General features: G+C 44.9%; 2 protein-coding genes across 2 annotated transcripts in view; one reads left to right on the top strand and one right to left on the bottom strand.

The window, feature by feature from the left end:
• The window catches only part of LYPD1 (LY6/PLAUR domain containing 1), an 81428-nt gene extending 61191 nt beyond the window's left edge, over positions 1-20237 (top strand). The window contains exon 3 of the mRNA XM_064586437.1: positions 13668-20237. Within this exon, the coding sequence (XP_064442507.1) occupies positions 13668-13996 (329 nt within the window). The 3' untranslated portion in view covers positions 13997-20237. The remainder of the gene's footprint in view (positions 1-13667) is intronic.
• The window catches only part of GPR39 (G protein-coupled receptor 39), a 193896-nt gene that overhangs the window by 16855 nt on the left and 156233 nt on the right, over positions 1-20808 (bottom strand). The gene's annotated exons all lie outside the window — the stretch shown is intronic.

The raw sequence follows: 20808 nt of genomic DNA, 5'->3' as shown, positions 1-20808 counted from the left end.
GACATGACTGCCCTAACATGGGAGAGCTTTACCTGAAATGGATGTCAATGCAAAGCAAAGCAAAGTGAAGACATAGCAAGAGAGAGAGGCATGGGTTTCTGACATTATTTGAGCCTGGATTCTGCCAGGCCTGAAATAAGGATCTACCCGCTGGGACTTTCCAATTATATAAGCTATTCAAAATTAAACACTCTCACACACACACTTTTTGCTTAAGCCACTTTAAATATGGTTTCCTCTTATTTCCAACCATAACGATCCCAATTATATAAATGTCTTTAGTGAACTACAGAGGAGATTCTTCAACCTCCGAAGGCAACAACACTCAGGCTCTCAGGTAATAACCTAAACCCTTCCCTCCCATAAACAAACATTTTCTTTTGCCCATTTGAAGGAAAAGGGAAAGTGATAGACAGCAGTGGCTGCCCTCCACCACTCATACCACTGGGACTTTATCTACTTGAAGCCTGATTTCTCTCTTTCTCTTTATTGACTAAAGCAACCCAATCTTTTCCTTTCAAAGGAAATCTATACTTATTTACTTGTTTCCTGTTGCAAAAACTTTCTCTTGAATATTCCTTTTTCTTCCCTCATGCAAGATATTTTTGGATGTAGAATTTAGTTAGAAGGTTTATCATAGGACATTCCAGTATAGCCCTATTTGATCAACAAGAAAAGAGAGGGTGAATGGTAAGCCTGACATCATTAATGGCTGAGTCTCTGACTTCCGGGTCTGTACCCTCCCTTCACCCCCTAATATTTCAACAGATGTCAATTCCTTGCAGTGACCTTGCACACAAAGGTATTTATGGGCTGATTTAAACACTGAGACTTAATCAAAATGCCCTTGAAGAAAGAGCACTGCAACCGTGTGTTCTGGTCCCAGCTCTGTAACTAACCAGCTGTGTGACCTTGGGAATGTCATTTAATCACTCAAGAGTTATTTCTTCATTAATAAAATCAGAGGCTGGACTAAAAGGATCATAAAATGTCACAAGTTTAATGACCCTAAAACAGATTGTGGGCAGAGAGAAAAAGCTGAGTGCTGAATCAGCACCACATGGGAATAAAAATTCATTCCAATTCTGGATTCTGAATTCAGGAAGATGCAGGAAAAGAAGGAATCGAGAGCCCTGAAAAATCATGTACTACAAACATGACTTTCTTTTTTTTCCTTACATGAAGCCCTTGGTGCCTTCCTATTTGCCTTTTAAAATCTTTTTAAAACTCAAGTACACTGGGTTGATCATTGGAGTTTGCCCAATTTGCCTAGGATGACCCTGACTTAAAATACTTGTTGCACCTTAGTTATCATTAACTCCCTGATTTTACTCTCACAATTGTCCCAAAATCAGCAGGGGACTCAGAGAGAATGTATAAAGCATTCCTATAAAACAACAAGAAAAAAGCAGATCCAGTAGGAAAAGAAAAAGGGCAAAAGACTTGAACAGGCACTTCACAAACAGAACCATCCAAATGGCCAATAAACGAATGCAAAGGTGTTCCACATTATGAATCATTAGAGAAATGCCAATTAAAACAAGTGTGATATTACCACACAGTCAGCAGAATGGCTAAAATGAAAATACACAGAATAAAAAACAAAACAAAACATGTATAGGCAAGGCTATGGTGCAACCGTAACACTTCTACATTGCTGGGGGGACTAAAACTTGGAACTGTTGTGGAAAGCTAGTGGACAGTCTCTCCTAAGGCTGCATGTATGCATTCCCTATGACCTAGGTACTCCGCTCCTAGGTATACAGCAAGAGAAATGCATGATATACCAATACTTGAAGACATGTACAAGAATGTTCAGAGCAATTTGTCTATGATGGTCCCCAACTGGAAACTACACAACAGCTCATGAATGGCAGAACGTATAGATAAACTGTGGAATATTCACACTACAGACAGCACTGAGGATCAGCAGAATACAAACACACCCTACAATATGGATGAATCTCACAAACAATGTTGAGTCAAGAAGACAGACACAAAAGATTACATAATAAGATTTTGTATATACAAAGTACAAAATAGGAAAAGCTTACCTATGGTATTAGAAGTCAGGATAATGGTTACTCTTGGGGGGATAAGTGCAAGGGGACAAGGGGAGGTTTGGGGTACTGGTAATGCTCTATTTCTAAATCAGGTTATGTTAATGTGTTTAAGCGGTAAACTTATAATATATGTACCTTTTGGTATGCATGTTATACTTCGATGGAAAACCCAAACATTTTTTTTAAAGTACTCCAGCATGAACAATAAATGTCACAGATACTGTTATAGGCTGAATTGTGTCCCCCTCACAAATTCCTTGTTGAAGTCCTACCCCCCATTACCTCAGAATGGGACTGCATTTGGCGACAGAGTTGTTAAAGAGATAATTAAGTTAAAATGGGGCCATTACAGTGGGCCCTCATCCCCTATGACCAGGTATCCTTATAGGACACAGACAACACAAACAGAGGGACAACGATGTGAGGACATAGTGAGATGGTGGCCCTCTGCAGGCCAAAGAGAGAGGCCTCAGGAGAAACCAAACCTGGTTTCCTCTTGATCTTGGACTTCTAGCCTCTAGAATAAGAAGGAAAATCAAATTAAGCCACCCCAGTCTGTGGTATTTTGTTACGGCCACATGAGCTGACTGGGACAGTCACCCTGGTTCGTTGTAGCCTCCTCTTATACAGGATACTGAGATATAAGCACTTCCGTGGGAGGTAACAGAGGCTTGGGCCGCACAAGTGTAAGGGACGTGGTGGATCAGGGTTGGGAGACTGCTCCTCTTCCCCCGCATCAGCTGCAGGCTGCTCCTGGCTTTTCCATCATTCCAGAGCCTTCTCTGGCTAAAGAAAAAGGGAGCAAGCCACTTCCTAAGGTAATTCTGCTGGCAGTCACAATAGTCAGAGCTCCAGGATTTTTGCTTGAATGGTCACAGAAATTTTTACGGCTAGAAGAGACAACAGGTGCTCTCATCCAGCTTTCTGGATGAGAATGAATGAGGAAATGAGCAAAGGTCAGAGAAGTTAGGAAGCTTGCCCAAAGTCACACAGCTAGTTAATGGTAGATCCAGGGCTAAATCTGCTCCCACACTCTGATTTCCAGGCCAGGGCTTATGCACGGAATCATTTCGCCTACCTGTCTTTGGAGGGTAGGATGAGCAAGAGGTGGGGAAGGAAGGGTTTAGCTTCCTTCCTAAGCTTTAACTTTGTCCCTACCTTTTCAAGCTGCACATACACAAGCTTATCACCCTCGTGTCCCCCTACTCTTCCTTCTCCCACCATTCCCTCTCCACTCTTCCCTCAGTCCCCCTTCAGGATTTCCTGGAATTGTCTGAAATCTAGAGTCCAGGGTTCTGGGTTCTTCCATCTGTATAGCTTCAGGCACACCACTGAAACTCTGTACGGAGGGTTCTTCATCTGCCTAATGGGGACCTGCTGCCATCTGAGTGGCTGGGCAAGTCTTTCCAAAAACTCTCCCCTACCAGGGATGAGGGCATCAGTGAGCATGAACAGAGGTGTGTAGAGTGGCCCTTTCAATGCATATCCCCCTTTCACTTCCAGCCTGAGCTCTGTGATGGGGCTTCACCAATACTAGCACTCACAGAAGGGGCTAGAAACAGACAAGCAGCCTTCTTACTTAGGATGAGGGAACTAAAAGGCCACGATGGATTGACTTGTCCAAGGCCCAGCTCTAGGGCTTTATAAACTCAATCATCACAATAACCTTGGAAGTTGGGCATCATTCAACCCACTCAATAGACAACAGACTTGTCCAAAAACACCAGCTAGATGGGCCAGGACCAGGGTTTAATCCTGCCTCCACCATACTCACCAATCTCCTGCACCCCAACTGCCCTGCTCCCTGATTTGCAACTTGGCAAGGAATAGTATAGATGAGCCATGTGCCCAGGACTACAGGTGGTAAGAGATCTCTCAGGCACTGCTTGTCCCACAAAGATCTGGCAGTAGTGATGACAAAACAGCCTCCTTTGGATGAATCAATTGGAAAACAAAGCAGTACTTATCACTGATCAGAATGTGCTGCTGACCCGCTCCCCTTATCCTGCTCAGACCTTGGGCACTGGCGGCTCTAGATACCAGCACAGGGAGCTGTAAGCTCTAAGTCACGGACATCTGCGGCAAGCCAATGACACTCTTCTCTCCCTGTTAATGTGCTCTTTGAGAGACACTTCAGTAATGAGCTAAGGGAATTCACCCGAGCTCAGGGACCAGCTTTCAGCTGGCCAGTTCTGGACATGTGGCAGGAACTTGGAAATCTTCCAGGGGCAGCTCAGAGAGGGGCTCTCAGGGCTGGGGCGGGGGCCAGGTAACAGCTGTGGCCAAAGGAAAACCAATGAAGAAGAAGAGATGCATAGTAGGCTTTTCTAGATTTCTCTGGGGAGTGGACATATCAAAAATGCAAAGGCTGTGGTTTGATGAGTTAAATAGGATCCACCGGTGACAGAGAAATAAAGAGGAAAAGATGGGGGTGATGGCAAGTGTCTTGGCACAAGCAAATAATGCAGACTGTCTCCATGAGACACTGGAGGGTGGGTGTGGAAGACTTGCTACAGAAGCAGGAATCCCCCTTCTAGACCTTCCCTGTCTGATGTAGAGTAACTGATCCTGTCCTGGAGGAAGAGGCGGAGGCGGGGGGAGAAACTTGGGGGGTTCCCCAAGTGGTGAGGCATGGGTGCTAGGGGGCAGTGTTTGCAGCAAGCCTGGGGACAGCATGGTCTCTAAGCTCCAGGAAACTGCAGTGGAGAAAGGGACAAGGGGACAGCAGGGGGAGATGCTTCAGTGGGTTGTTAAAGGTCCCCTCCCCTCCCCGGGGTGTCCCTTGCATGACTGTGTCATAGACTAAATGGTGTTCAGAAGCCCTGGCACAGAGCATCCTGGGAAAATCACCCATGCAAAGGGCTTACTCATCTGAGGCCCTAAGCTGGTATCTTGGGACCAAATGTATGGGGAGCGGGGGCCAGCTGATGCCCCACAACCCACTTAGTATGCTTCTCAGGTAGGGAGTGGGCTCTGCATGCCCCTTGCTCCGGGATGGTCCACGCCCCTCCTGGGGGCCCCAGTCTGGGGCCAGCCCGCATCGTCCAGCAGCCTTGATTCCCCTGGGTTCCTTGGCACCCACACAAGCAGTTGCTATGTACTTAGCACTTCTTTACTCTTTGTCCCCATTTAGTCATAATAGAAGCTGTGTTCTCAATCTATTGTCACATTTATGATCCAGAAAGCCCTCATTTCCTGCAATAATCTTAAGTGACAATTCAAGGCTAAATGTACTTTAATGTTTTGTAATGCTTCTAAAGCAACATCTCAAAATTATAATACAGCCCCTGAAATTACTAGCCTGAATGAAAGGGGGGGTGAACAACCCGAAAACTAAATGAAAATCTAGCAAATTGATCTAAGCTGAAATGATGAGGTTCACTACGTTCCAGTGATGTCAGTGTGAGAATGCTGGGGTGACCTTTGCCAGGTGGCCAGAAGGCCTGGCTGGTGGAGCAGACATTTAACTTAAGGAAGGTGGGGAAAAAAAGGCATTCAGGCACTATTAATCAGGGAGGAGACAGCCAGAATCTTCTCATCTGGCTTTTCTCAGGGTGGGAAAAAGGAGGGGCACATCTGGAGGCAGAAGAGGAGCAACTCCCTAAACCAAGGAGCAGTGTTTTAGAGAAGAACCACAGCAGGGGAGTAGAGAGAGGGCGGGCAGCACTGAGCCAGAGAGAACCTACTTCCTATGTCTAGAGGTGGTTCTCTACTAATTCCATTCATTTCGTTCGGTCAAGCTTACTCTACGCCTGATTTATTTCCAGCGTTACTCCTACATAACAGAGGAGGACCCTGAGGCTCAGAGAGGTTAAAAGATTTGTGCAAGTCCACAGAGAAAGCTGTGTGGCCTGTGTTTGAACTCTGATCGAAGTTCAAAGCTTATGCTCTTCTTTTACAGTAAAGAAAATCTGACTCTTTAAGAAGTAATTATGTATAAAAAGACTCATTAAAAATAGTAATAACCGAGAGAACAAATTAAAAGATAAACTGGGGAAAATATTTCCTATACACATGGCAAACAAATGCCTAATTTACCCAATATAAAAAGAGCTCTTAGAAATCAATAGGGACAGAGGAATAGTCCAAAAGAAAATTAGACAAAGGCTGTGAATAAGCAATACCAACAGCAATAAACATATCAAAAAAATAATTAACTTTACCAATCTTATGAAGGAAATGTAAATCAAAGCAGCAATTAAGTCTCATTTGCAACTTCACAAAAGTTTTAAAGATTGGTAATACACAGTGTTAGCTTTAGGTAACGAAGTATGGAGGGGGCATTCTCATTCACTGTTTAAAGAGAAAATCTGCTTTGCCCCCTTGGAGGCAACTTTGTAGTATCCTCCAAAATCCAAAGGTACATACTAGTTTCCCCACGAACTCCATCTCTAAGACTCCAAGCCAGAAAAATACTTACTCAAATGTCCAAGTGTTTTAGTACAAGGAAGTTCACTGCCAGAAAATATTACAACCCAAATATCCAGCAACAGGGGATACTTAATAATTATGGCCCATCTACAAGTAGCTGTCAAGCCAATTCTGTATGCACAGAAATGGACCAAGACCACATTACACTGTTAAGTAGAAAAAAAGAATCCACAAAACATATGCATAGTTTGTGCTACTGGAAAAAGAGAGATGTGTCTGGCTAGATATGCATCTGTGCATTTGTCTTTGTATACGGAAACCTCTGGAAGAAGGGGCATCAGGCTCCACAGTGGACACCACTGAGCAGTAGAATCCAAAGAGGAAAAAGGAGTTTCAAATTCCACTTTATATACTTCAGTTTGCTTTGATTCTTTAAAATCATTTTATTGAGACAAATGTTCATTCTCTGGGAAGGTGGTAAAAGCAGTCTGAAGTTTATGCATGGTACCACCAGAACACAGCAGAGAAGCCCTAAAGCAAGCCCTCTCTCTGCCTGCAAGGAGCTCATAATGGATCAGAAGTGGACTTGTATTCAGAGACAAATAACTGTACAACAGGAGAGCCCACAAAACTGGAAGAAGACCCATGACAAGAGAGAACCACTGCATTTCGCAGAAAGTAAGGGGGAAAGTGAAAAGCTGAAAAGAGTTTCTTAGAGAGGTGATGCTCAAAGGGCCTTGAGGCAGAAGCAGGATTTTGCTGGTTGAAAAGGAAGAAAAAGGTATCCAGGAGGGGAGGACACAAGCAAGGCACTGAATGTCAAGTGACATTTCATTGAGCAAAGCCAAGGGGACATCTCATTCTTTGGTCTAGGCCCAAAGGTTTTAAGCAGGTATTCTTTCAGTGCAGATTAAGTAATAGTGGTGAGGTTGACAGGAATGCAGAAAACCTTCCCTGTGATCTTTCTACTGAACCCTGGAAGGTTTCCTGAGTCCTTATCATTCTCACTCTTCTTCTTCCTACTTAGGCAAAGAACAACCTCTTCTAGCTCATTTTCTCATCCACAAAACTGGGTAACACTACTGAACTCACACAGTTGTTGGGGGAATAAATAATCAAGAGAGGACCTTGCCCAGAATCTAGCCTATACCAAACTCTCAACAAATAGCTCTCTTATGGGGGTGGGGGGGAGGGAGAGCAGATAAGGACTCAGGAAACCTTCCAGGGTTCAGTAGAAAGATCACAGGGAAGGTTTTCTGCATTCCTGTCAACCTCACAACGATTAGTTAATCTGCATTGAAAGAATACCTGCTTAAAACCTTTGGGCCCAGATCGGGGCTAGAAAAGGGGTGAGGTGAGAAAGGTGCCTAGGGCAAAAATTTAAGGAGGCACGCTCACTCTCAGGGCAGTTTAAGTGCAGAGTCAGCACCTGGGAGTGAGTGTCTCCTTAAATTTTCCTTCCTAGGTGCCCAGCTTCTCTTACCCTACTTGGATCCAGGTCAAAACAGTGGCTTCTAAATGAACTTCTAAAAAGCAGGGCTTGAGTTAAATAGTGAGACTGCTTCAGGGAGAAGCAAGCAACTGCTGGCCCTGCCTGGATAGACATGCTTATTTAGGGGTGAGAGGAGAGGTGGGTAAGTATGATTATAATGAGTGACTTAGCAAGCCTGGAGTAAGAGTTCCTAACTACAAGGCCCAGATCTCCCATTAATTGGCCCTGCCCCCTTCTCTACAATTCTCTAGTCAGCTGGTATTAACACATCCCAGGCCTTACTCTCTCCAATAAAGCACAGGCTGTGTCAGGAGCTATCCTGCTGCCTGACTTATCTCAGTGGGGTAGCACTGAGTTTTTAGATGAGAAGGCAATGTTCAATGATGCCTTCTAGAAAGACATGCAAGTTGAAAGTAACACCAAAGAAGTGGCAGGGCTCCAGGTGAGACTGAAGGAAGGAAAGTCACTTACCCTGTAGGAGATGAAGTATTCTGGAGAAGCACCCTGCAGAGCTTTATTCTGTTTTTCAAATGTGTGCAATAGAGGTCTCTGGGTTGTGAGCTTATGGTTGAGTTATCACAGTTCCTGATGACAGATCATGAAAAATAGGTTTTTCCCAGGCTCTTTTCAGGCCCCTGCAGATATGATTAAATCCATGGGGTCTGAAAACTTAAGAATTCACCTCTCAGATTTTTACACAGCAAAGCAACAAGACTAGGGTGAAGAGAGGGGTAGACAAGGAGAACCAGGAAGGGAAGAGATGCGTGGGTCCAGGGAAAGGTCCCAAGATAGAAAGCAAACTTTAACTCTGGAGAATGACAAAGGTTTTTTAAAATTAAGACAAGTAGTATTGATTCGTGGAACATGAAAAATATCTAGCCTGAGTGTTCTGGAGTTCCTGTTGTTTAAGATGAAGATTTAAGGGATGCCTGGGTGGCTCAGTCAGTTAAGCGTTTGTCTTTGGCTCAGGTCATGATTCTAGGGTCCTGGGATTGAGTCCCTCATCAGGCTCCCTGCTCTGCGGGGAGCCTGCTTCTCCCCTGTCCCTGTGCCTGCCGCTCGGCCTGCTTCTGTGCGCGTGCGCTGTCAAATAATGTCAAATAAATAAATAAATCTTAAAAAAACAAAAAGATGAGGATTTAAGAAAGCCACCCAGAACACTGCAATTCCGGATGGGTGGAGAGAAATGTGAGGAGAATTGACATCAAGAGGGGCTTCTGGGCAAAGGAAAATTCACACTGAACTCATGAGCTCAGGCTTTAGGCTTATAATTCTGAAGTACAAGTAACATAAATTGCTACCCAAGTCATTCTGTATGGACCTCAGTTTCATATAGCAAGGACCACTCATCCACCAATTCATTTACTCATTCACTTTCTCACACCTCTGTTAGGTATCTAAAAAGAGGTAGACACTGTGTGAAACACTGGGGATAGAAGCATAAAAGATTTTTGTCCTGAGGACATCATGGTCTGGTGGAGAAGAGGGATAACTCAACAACTTCCATAGACCCTGATACTGATGAGAGCCATGCTTTAGTATCCAGGAGGAGGAGGAGCAGGAGGAAGACAAGGATTAAGATAAGGATGATGATAAGCTAACATATATGCAATGCTTATGATATTCCACACAATGTACTAAGTGATGGTGATATAGCAATAAACAGTGTAGAGCCTCTGCCCGTGAAGGACTTATATATAGTTCAGCATAGGAGACAAACTCACAAACAAGCAATTTCAGCCTAGTCTCTTAAGGGCTGTGCTCTATCACCTCAGATGATGGGCAATTCCCACTCCCTACACCCAGTCTCAGAAGGACCAAGTCTTCCTAGAGAAGGAAGAGTTTGAGCTGAGACCTGAAGGGTACATGAGTTTTATCCAAGCAAAATCAAAATAGGGAGGGTATTCTGGGTGGATGTAACAGCACCTAGCTAATCTTGATGTACAATAGAGAACTTAAAGTTTTACAGACATGTTTGTTACTCTTGCACAAATGTCTATTTGGAGCATGACAAAGCTAGAGCAGGTAGCCAATGCAACAAGAAGTAAAAATGATTGAACAGGAAGAAATGAAAGTCTCATTATTCACAGACTACATGACCATATACAGAAAATCCAAAAGCTTCTATGGAGAAACTGTTCAGATTAGTAAATGAATTTCATAAAGTCCCTGCATACAAAGTCAACTTTAAAATGGTACAGTAGCATTTCAAAAAACTGGATATCCAGAAATAATTTTTTTTTTAAATATTGGTAAGACCTCTACACTGAAAACTTTAAAATACGAATGAAAGAAATTAAAGAAGGCCTAAAAAAAATGTGTGTATACCATGTTCATGGATTAAGAAACTCAATGTTATAAAGATATAAATTCCTTCCAAATCAATTTGAGATCAAAATCCCAGCAGGTATTTTGTAGATATTTACAAGTTGATTCTAAAATATATATAGAAATGCAAGAAGCTAAGAATAGCCAAGGTAATCTTGAAGATGAGGAAGATAAAGGACTTACATTATCAGATATTGTGACCTATTATAAAGTGTTAATACTTAAAACAGCTTGATATTAGTACATGCATAGAGAAGCTGACCCACAAAACAGAAAAGATCCAGAAATATTCTTACACATATATGGTCACCTGATTCATGATAAAGTAACATTTCAGAACAGTAGATAAAGAATGGACTTTTTAATACGTGAGGCTTGATCTATTAGATCTTCAAATAGCAAAGATAAATCTTGTGCCTAACTTGCAACCATACACAAAAATCAGTTCCAGAACAATTGCTGATCCAAGTGAAAGATGTTTTTAGAAGGAAGCATAGAAGTACCTCAAGGCCTGGCACAAGCAAAGATTTCTTTGCACAAACTGAATGAAATGGGATCTGATTAAAACCACAGGGTCAGATAATTAAAAATGTACCTCTCGTGTCAAGAGAGGTACCAAGACTTGTCAGGAGTCCAAGGAGCAGGAACAAGGGAGGAAAGAGATGCATGGGTCTAGGAGAAGTTCCTGAGATGGAGAGAAAACTCTTTCATTTCTAGTAAGGAAAGAAAGCTGAGGAATGTGAAAAAGATGTTTGAGTCTGGTGTCTTAAAGCAAAAAAAAAATGATCTGGCCTGAGCTCCTGTAGTTTATCATGGTGATTTAGGGAGGTCAATGCAGAACATTGCAACACTGGATAGATATAAAGAGGCACTAGAGCAACCATGAGCTGGATGAGCTTCTGGGCAAAGGAAATGCACACTGACCTCATGTATCTGCTTGCCTTTAGGCTGATAATTCTGCAATATAAGTATGCATGTAGACAAAAAGCCCAGTTTGGGTCCTAAGGGCATTTAATTGATTCAGCATGATAAAAGATAATGCCTCTAATTAAACACTTCACTAAGTGCCCCTGAGGAAGGAAGATAGAAGATGTTGACTACATGTAGATATCCACAGAAGGAAATTACTTTAAAACAAATCAAGTCAAATTCAGTAGTTGACACTGTATAATTTGGGTCCCACATGCTGAGGGCACAGGGAGTCAGGGTGTCCTGAGGATAGAGGGACATTGTCAGATCAAGTTTCTTAGAGGAGGGGTGCTCTCAGCCATGTCTTGGAAGAAGTGCCTGTTTTGCAAATCAGTAGAGTAGGTCTTCAAGCCGCCTTCAGAGCAATTTCCCTGAGGAAAATTGGTCTTAACAACCAAAAGAGATGGATGAAGAAACTTCACTGACCCAAGCGGAGACATGCAAATGATTTCATCTCTCCCCAGTGTTCTGAGGCTACTAATTTCTCACCTAAACTCGCACTTGCTCTGTTACTTGAAATAAAAACTAAATCAAGTGATAGACTGCTTCTAGAAGACAGCAAAGCGGAAAGAGTGAGTTACTTTACCTGAGTTACTCTCAACTTGCCAACTTGGCCATTCGTCTTCACCACCTGGCATGGTGGGAAATCTTTGAGAGCCAAGTAAAAGATGCCGAATAAATCTAGAAGAGTCCTTCTGCGGCTCTTCAGGCTGCCAGAAAAGAAAAATCACAGGATGCAGCCACCAGTGGAGCAAGCTGAAAGTGACAGATTTTCCTGCGCTATGTTCTCCCATAAGGAATTAAGAAGAGACACTTTGCCCTGACTTTGAACACAGGAAGTTGGGTGCTTCAAAATCTTGCAGACTGTACTGTGGTGAAGTAAATAGGATGGCAGACACTGCTAACCGGTTCTCAAGGGGCTACATTTCTCAGCCTCCCTAGAGGTCAGGCAGGGCCATGTGATCTAGCCAATGAAATGAAAGCAGAGGTCATCGAATCTCCTCCAGTCCTGGCCCTGGGAGGTTCCCACATTTAGTATTCCACACTCTTTCCCCTTCTGTCGTCCTAATTCAGTTGAGCTCAATGACTTTGGGAGCCATGTGTTGACTATGGCAGACTCCCAAGCCAGAAGGATCATCACCTGGGGAGCCTGCTAACAGGAACAACCACTTTGGGTTTTACATGAGGGAGAAATAAACTTCGATCTAGCCATGATACATTTTGGAGTTGTTTGTTACAGCAGTTAATGTTTTCTTAATTGATACAGAATGTTCCTGCATGATGACTATGTCTAGAACATTTGGGTGATTTGACAGCTTTGGTATGGAAGCCAAGGCCATTCTGGACCGTTAACATGGAACAAAAGAAAAGAATAAACCACAAGGAGCACATAAGCATTTAGAGTCTCCGGACCTGACAGAGGGTCTGTGGTGAAGTTTTCCCATTCATTAAACAGTCCAGTGAATGAGGGAGGCAGGTAACCAGATCATTACCGGGAATGCATTCAGAGTCACAATAAATTCAACTCATAGTCTTGCAAAATAAGGAAAGGCTTTCCAGGCAAGAGATGTTTGAAATTAGTCTTGAGGAATGAACAAGCAGGGACCAGGTAGAGATGAGAGAGGAACAGGGGAAGGGATGGAGCTATAGAACAAGGAAACAGAACCCAGCAGAGTGGTTTTGAGGGTGTCCCTGCCAGATCGAGAACAGAGGGTACGTTAGCAGAGAGTAGCAGCGGGGCCCCAGCTAGGAGGGGGCTGCAGAGAGTGTGACCTAGGATGAGGGGAACAAGTAAAATCACTATAAGGAGCCCAGAGCTGGCTCACATTCAATGCCCCAGGAGCTCTCCCTGCTGGAGGGAGGCTGCAAGGGGCAGGCTGAACCCACCAGACAAGCCATCTAGAATAGTGATTAAGAATACTGAGTTAGAAGTTAAACTGAACCCAGGTTCCAAATCCAGTTGCACCCCTTGGTCCCTAACTACAGGATTTTATACAAGTGACTTCACCTCTCTAAGCTCTTTTCCCATCTGTAACAACCAGGAGACTAGCATTGTTCTCAAAGCTTTCCATGAGCTAATGTCCATGAAGCCCATAGCACAGTGCTCGGCACATACTAAGTGCTCAGTGAAGAGTGGCTCTTAGTATCCTGACCAGAGAAAGTGCTTGGCCTGACAAACTGGGGGAGGGATGCAGCTAACAATGAGGAAAAAGGAACCCCTCCCCTTGCACCTCCATTCCGATCATCTGGGCAGAGTACAGCACATCTGACCTCAAATCCATTATCTGCTACCCTGTGCCCTCACAGCCGAATTTCAAATAAAGCATCCCAGGCACTTTTGTACCATGTGGCACACTGGGTGGGGGGGGGATCCTCTCTTGGCTCCCTAAACAACAGCACCCCCTACCCTTGCTTATTTGTCTCTCCACCTGTTTATTGTCAAGGTCTATTTGGCCCCTTGATGCTGACAGGGCCTCCTGAAATGCTGCTGAGAGATCAAGCAGGAAAACCCAGGTCTGCACCGCCGCGCTCAGTAACGAGCCACCCCATGCGGGGAAAATGCCATCTCAAGTGTCCATCGATGCCACCCTCTCCCCTCCGGCACCGCCCCAGCTGCGCAGCTGACCCCAGACGCTCCCGCGCCCCAGCAGGGGCTCCGGGGCAGCCGAGTGGCTGGTCCCGCTGCGTGCATGCCGCGCGGGTTTTCCGGTGGGAGGCGTGCGGAGGAGCGGTGGTCATTTGCACCAGCTTAGGCGGTAGCCCGCGTGCGTGACTGACAGCCGGAGACAGGACTGCTCGGCAGGCTGGCGTGTGAACCGTAGACAGCCCTTTGACAGATGACAGGATCTTCTAGAGCTGCGGCAAAACAGTGGGACAGAGACCTACACAGGAGAGATCCTGACTGCAAGGAGCTGACGAAATTGGGCCTGGAAATGATAGAAGCCTGGAGACCCTGTGTCCAGAAGACGAGCGCGGGGGCTCCCTGTGTGAGAGGCGGGACATGTGTGGCTCACGCAGTGAATCTGTGCAACAATTTAACGGGTCTAACTGGGGCCCCCAACACGCCCCGACTCTGCTGCCCACTTGCAGAAACTGATTTCAAGCAGGGGTTTCATTGTTGTCCTTATTAGTTTTATTTTCAGCAGGTGATTATACTTAAACTCAACTGCCTCCTTGTCAGCAAGTGACTTTTACTTCTTTTTAAGTGGTGGGCATGATTTTTCTCTTTAAATGGCTAATCTTGGGGGGAGGGCAGGGGAAGATTTAATTGCATGGAACTGTATATCCTATTTCTCCTCTCTGGAGATTTCATTATAGGCCTAAAACCAGAGAATTGCTCTGCCACCTCTCGCGTTCTCTTCCAGCTATTTCGGGGTTTTAATAATTATTCATTAATTGCACACTATGATAAGATCCTCACTGTTTTGAAACATTCTCCCTCTGGCCTCCATTCGATTAAAGACCCTGATTGCCTGCCAAGAGCGTAAAATTAAAAATCAAAGCACTACCTCTGAAAGGTTTAATACATGCCATATTGAAAGAGTTTTTGCAGCTTACAGCCATTTTATTCTATCAGCAGCTCGAGGGAAAGTGCAACTCCATGTTGAAATTGTTCTCCTTTGAAACATAAGTCAACAGGACCAGCATTGGGGGAATTTTTCTCACAGCTGTTATCTCCTTCGGATGAGCGGCTTGTTTCCCCAGATAAAATTTGCCTCTTGCTGATGTCAGACCTCAAGGATAACTTTAGACTGCAGGAGAGAACCTCCCTCAAGGTTCTCTAAATTACAGACAAGCCTCATTTTAAAAGGGCAAATTCCACTCAGACTGGCCCCGGAGGCAATTAGAAATAGAATCACACATATTTTCCTGCAAAGCCTAAAGCAACTCTGCCTACTCCTCCCACTCTAACTCTGTGTTTCTTCCTCCTTCCGGGCTGAGCAAGAGATTGACTTTCTGGTCAACCCAATAAATTTTACATAGGGGTTCATTCAACATAGGAGGAATGAATGAAGAATGAATGAATGAATACAGAAACAGCAAAGGACAGGAAAAGGACAAGCCAGAATTTCTAAACAAAACGAAACTGCTAACATCTTGCAAATTTTGCAATTACTGTCACCTACTAAAATCTACAGCCCAGAGCAAGCCAATACTTGAGAAACAAAATAAGATCCAAATCATGTTTGCATGCACACACTCTTTGCTTCCTTTTCATGCTCCTCATGGAAGCTCTCATCCATATTACCCCCAGCCTTTCCATAGCTTTCTCAGATAAGGAGTTGCTAGAGAAAATTTCACAGGCAGATCAGAGCAAGAGCCCACTGAACTGTATGTCCCTGATGGTGGCACACCATTGCCTTGGGAAGGGAGTGGTGGCATCCTCTGTCCTTGGGCCCCACCCCCTGTATTCACCCCCCCAAAGGACATTCTGGGATTCCAGAAGGAAAGTTGGGGCTCCAAGATCCCAAGAGTGACTTCATGGCTCAACACAGACAGGAGGAGAGAGAGAATAGTCCAGATTTTAAGAATAGAAATTGGGCACCCACTCAATACTTATTAAATTTCAACTGTCCCAACCTTCCATTGCTTCCTCTACCAATAGAAAACACTAAAAAAATCTACCACCTGAGACCCCTAAGATCTAACGCCACGCAAGCTCTCTACTGGCCAACACAAATCCTCTACTCCAAAGAGAGTTTATTGAACTCTGACAAGCATGGCTTTGATCTGGGAATTTGCTCATAGCTCTTCTACTGTAAGTATCTTTCTTTCTTGTCTCAACCACTCCATTTTGCCCTTGCTTCCAAGTGAGGCTCAAGTCTTCTCTCCTCTAAGAGGCTTTCCTGGTCAAAGTCAGGGTACAGCCTAGCTGCCAAGGGTCTGTTTCTTCAAGAAAGGGGTAAGTATCCAGGTCTTAGGAGTTCCAGGCACTCCTCACATTGAACAGCACGACAGCTGGGCTTCAAGAGTAGCTGCCAACCAATAGTCCACTGTGAACTTTGTCATCATGTCTTCATTTTGGAAATCCTGAGTGGTAGGCACACCCTGCTGGCTCAGGAAGGACATCAAACACTTGTGAATGTGGGAGATCAAATGGATTATGCACATTTTGGGATTCAATTTAGGTTCTGTACAGTAAAACTAAAAAGGTTCTATTGTAATTGCCTTTTGCTGCATAACCCATCCCAAAACTTGGTGACTTAAAATGAAAACCATTTTAACATATCCCATAATTCTCTGAATGGACTGGGCTTGGCTGGGTGGTTCTTCTGTTTCACATGATGGAGGTTGGGGCTACATTCATCTGGGAGCTGGAATGGACTAGAATATTCCAGATAGCTATCTTTCACATCTTGAGGGGACGGCTGGAAGGCTGAGCTCAGCTAGGACCTTGGAATGGTAGGATGCTCTCTATATCCAGGTAGTTCCAGGACCTCCCTCTCTCCACAAGGCCTATCGACACAGCCTCTCCCACTGGTCTCTTCTGCAGGGTAGCCAGATGTTTTATATGGTTTCTTAGGGCTCCCTAAAAGCAGACAAGGAAGGTGCCAAACTCCCTTAAGGCAAAGTCCAAGACTGACATGGTGTCATTTTTGCTACATTCCCAGTTGGTGAAAGCATGGGACCAGCCCAGCCCTTATTTGCGAAGAAGGGGACCCTACAAGGGCATGGCAACTGTAACTGGAAATACCTATGATTTCTATAGATGACAGAGTGGCAGCTACTGGTACTACAACTGTGGTGTGTTAACCTATATCGTAAGTGAGGGAACACAAGTGAGTGCTACATCTCCATTAGAAACTGATGAAATTAAAGATATGATATTCTTCTATTCTATCCAAGTTCACGAACCACCAAAATTCTGTCTCATGATCCCTTCTGGCTCTGAGGACCCCAGATGAAGAACTCAAAAATTAAGAGCTGAGGGTACTTTTAGTCAAGCATAGACTGTTGGCATAGCTGAGCACTGAGGGGCCTCAGAGATCATCTGGTCAGGCCAGTCTGGGGTCACAAACTCTTGTGCCTGGTGAGGCCAGATGCCGGGGCACCAGGGTGAGCTTCCGCCTGAGGCTGAGTGAGGCAGGAAGTGCCTGGCCCATCGAGAGGTGCACACATGTGTTCACTCTGCTCCCTGGTCGCCAGTGGGAGGCCCTTCGTCCAGCTCCTGCATTATACAAGAACAAAGGCCCAGGGAGCAGAAGGCACTTGTCCAAGGTCTCAAGGCGAGAGTCTAGAGGCCCCAGCCTTGGATTATCTTGGCCATGGCTGTGGATGTCAACTCAGCCCAGCTGCCTTTTTCACTCTGATGTCGTTCAAATCAGCCCCTGTGCACCATCGCTGTTAACCCACGGAAGAGAAAGAAGCACTTACCGCTCATAACAACAGACAGAAAGCCTTGCTGCCACCTTCCCCCACACCCGCTCCCCAGACCATCCCTACACTCATCCCATGAGTCTTCCCTGAGGAGCTTTCCTCAAGGCCTACAACGGTATCTTCAGTTCAAAGCCTCAATGCCTTCTCCTATAGCAAATCCACAAGGGGAGCCCCCAGCAGCCCTTGTTCTCACCTTCCTGCCCTGGCAACCACCTCTCTGTGATGCTACTACCCAGGCCTTTGTCTCCACCAAATTATACCAGTTGTCTCACTTCCCCACCTGTGAGGATCTCTCCCACCTCACCTAACTCATGTCCCCACCATGGTACTGACCTCGTACTTCCCACCTCTTATTGGAACTGACCCCTCCCAAGCAGATGTGACTTTATAAAGACGACTCAAAAAGGCAATGCCTCAAGACGAGGAATGTATTGCAAAGGATGAAATTTCAGAAATGGTGCCAGGCAGGTCTCATGAAATACAAGTGCCTTCCTACTTACCCGTGCAGAGGACTCGTTTATCATACATGTCTTAAGTTACCTTTCTTGAAGACTTACTTCTGGCTGGGCATTGAACTAAGCACTTCCCATGTTTTAGTTCAGTTAGCCGTCTCCACGAGTCTAGGATCAATACTATTTTCAAGCTCATTTTATAAGGGAGGAAAATGAGGCACGGAAGAGTTCAGTAATTCACCTACATCCACATAGGTTCTCACCCCTTGTCTGTGCAACCAGAATGCTTATTCTCCTGTATCATGTTATAATTTTGATTTTACAGTTTCTTGGCCAGGTTGGGGGGAGAAGAAGCTGGCAGGGGAAGCAGCAGTTGCAGACAAGACCTTCACTGGGGCTTGTCCCTCATGTAATCCCTGCACCACCCAGGCTCCCAGCTCTTCAGGGATGAGGCTTTGCATTCCCAGGCAGGGGAGGCCATCTTTAGGCCAGCTTGCCAGAGCACAGATGACAAGCTCGCTAAATGAAAGTGACAGCTAAGACCATGAACATGTTTGTAAAAAGACAACTCAGCATCTCAGTTTAACTCCAAGAAAATTCAATTTCACCTGGGGAGCAATCTCCTTTTGGCCTCTGCTACCCTGCCCTGATGTCTCTCTTATTTAAATGTGTGCGGCTAGAACCTTCCACTGTTCAGCAGGCTGAATACCCCGCAGAGATTCATAATGGGGAGCAAGGCACTGCTGGATTCATTAGACGCCACTGCCGAAGAGCGCCAGTCCTTACCCAGGAACACTTGGTAGGAAACACATTTTTGAGACCACACAGAACGGAGGGGAAGACTGTCCTCTGAGTTTCCTTCAGGCCTCCGTCTTCCTTTGTAAGCCTAGATCTTCCTAGGCCAGTTTGAAGCAAAGGACCAGAGAGAGACAGAGTTTCCTGGACCTTTCTTGAGAGCAGAGATGCTTCAGGGACTTCCACTGACATGTTCATTTGGTCTCTGCCAAGAACAACTGAGCCACTGCCTGGACCAATGGGCCACACTGGTGTCCCTGGAACATACTCATTCCTGCATCTCTGTCTTTGATCACAATAGTCCTCCTTGCCTGGGAGGTCCCCCTGCCTCTTCTTACCCTACCCCTACCTACCTCCTCTTCATTTACCCCGTTCTGATGCCTTCTTCTCCCCGAAGCCATGTTTCCATAACCCTACCCATCAAGAACCCTCAGGACTTCGAGAACATTCACAAGCTAACAGCAGAGTGGTGAGGGCACAAGGCCTGGCTTCAGGCTGCCTAGAATCAGATCCCAGCTCCACCCCTTATGAATTATGTGACCTTGGGAACGTTTCTTTCCTAAGTACTCATTTTACCATGCCTCAGTTTCTCCAAAAGTAAAATGAGTCCAAAGGTACCCACATCATACGCTTTGAAGATTAAATGAATAACATGTAGAGTGCTTAGTGCAATACCCAATACATGCTAAACACCCAATAAATATTATCTAATTTCATCTCTTGGCCTCTATACTCTACCCAGCTATGTATCATCAGCTTCAGCTACATTAAGCTCCCCACTTTGCAAACACCATTCATTTCTACAGGTCCTGTCTTCTTTTAATTCTCTTTGCCTGAAATTCTCTACTGCTGCTTTTCTGCCTGGCAAACTTCTAGTCATCCTGTGAAGTCCAATTCACAAGGACATTTTCTGAGAGGCCTTCTTTAGCAGCCCAAACAGACTTGGTCCCTTCATGTGTTCACAAAACTTTATACATAACCTTATACATAAGAGGCACTTACCCTTCTGCTTTATGGTTAGTTCTTTAAGAGTCTCTATCTGCCATCAAACTGCAGATCTCAAGCAAGGAGTTACATTCATCTTTATGTCTGCAGCACCAAGCCCGGAGCTGTATGCTGGGTTTAATTGGATCCTTCTGTGTATAAGCTGTGTTCTCTCCCCAGGACTGTTGGCTCAGCTTCTTGGGATGCCAAAGCCAGTGCCTTTCATGTCTTTATAGCTCAGAACTTGAAGGTTTTTGTTGAGGATAATGAATGCCCTCTACAACCATAGCAGCTGATAGGCAGTTCTTAGAGTTACCATAGTTGAAATGACTCTTCCTTTTTTTAAATTCCAAATCATTCTGGAAAGTGTTAATGGTGTATCTATCATGTGCCAGATATGGGCTGCCTGACATGGAAAAAAAGGAATGAGTGCACCTAACTTTGAGGCCAGTTGCCTGGTCAAGGAATGTATAGAACTCACAGCTAGAGGACAGGGCCTTGACCCAATTGTTCTTGCTTGTGATAGGTTATATGCATGTGGGGAGTCCTAGACTGGATTTTGAAGTTCATTCAAACTGACACACTCACCACAAATACACACACTTACACACATGCCCATGCTCACAAGTGTGTGCCGATCTCTCCATGTCTCTCTCTCTTCCCACCCCCGATGCTCTTCCATCACTATAATGCATCTTTAAACAGGAGGCCTAAATACCAGTCTCTTCTTGGTCCTGAGCATGAATCAGGGCCTTCACTGCTTGGAAGGCTGTAGGCATCAAAGGAGTTGGTTGAAAAGAATGTCAACATTTCCAGCTTTTGATGAATAGCTCCTGATTTTAGTGGATTTCAATAACCCATTTCACATACACACACAAATGCACACCCTTTGTAATTACCTTTTGATAGGACTTCTGCTTAGCCAAGAGAGGAGTCTCCAAAGTGTAGACAGGTGTGAACGGCCCCTTGTTTGGGG

The sequence above is a fragment of the Mirounga angustirostris genome, unplaced genomic scaffold (genome assembly GCF_029215605.1).
Source record: "Mirounga angustirostris isolate CCGP_5_RB_7025 unplaced genomic scaffold, mMirAng1.0.hap1 SCAF_3, whole genome shotgun sequence".
Classification (NCBI taxonomy): Eukaryota; Metazoa; Chordata; class Mammalia; order Carnivora; family Phocidae; genus Mirounga; species Mirounga angustirostris.
The sequence above is the reverse complement of the archived record's forward strand: the minus strand, read 5'-3'. Positions and strand labels throughout refer to the sequence as shown.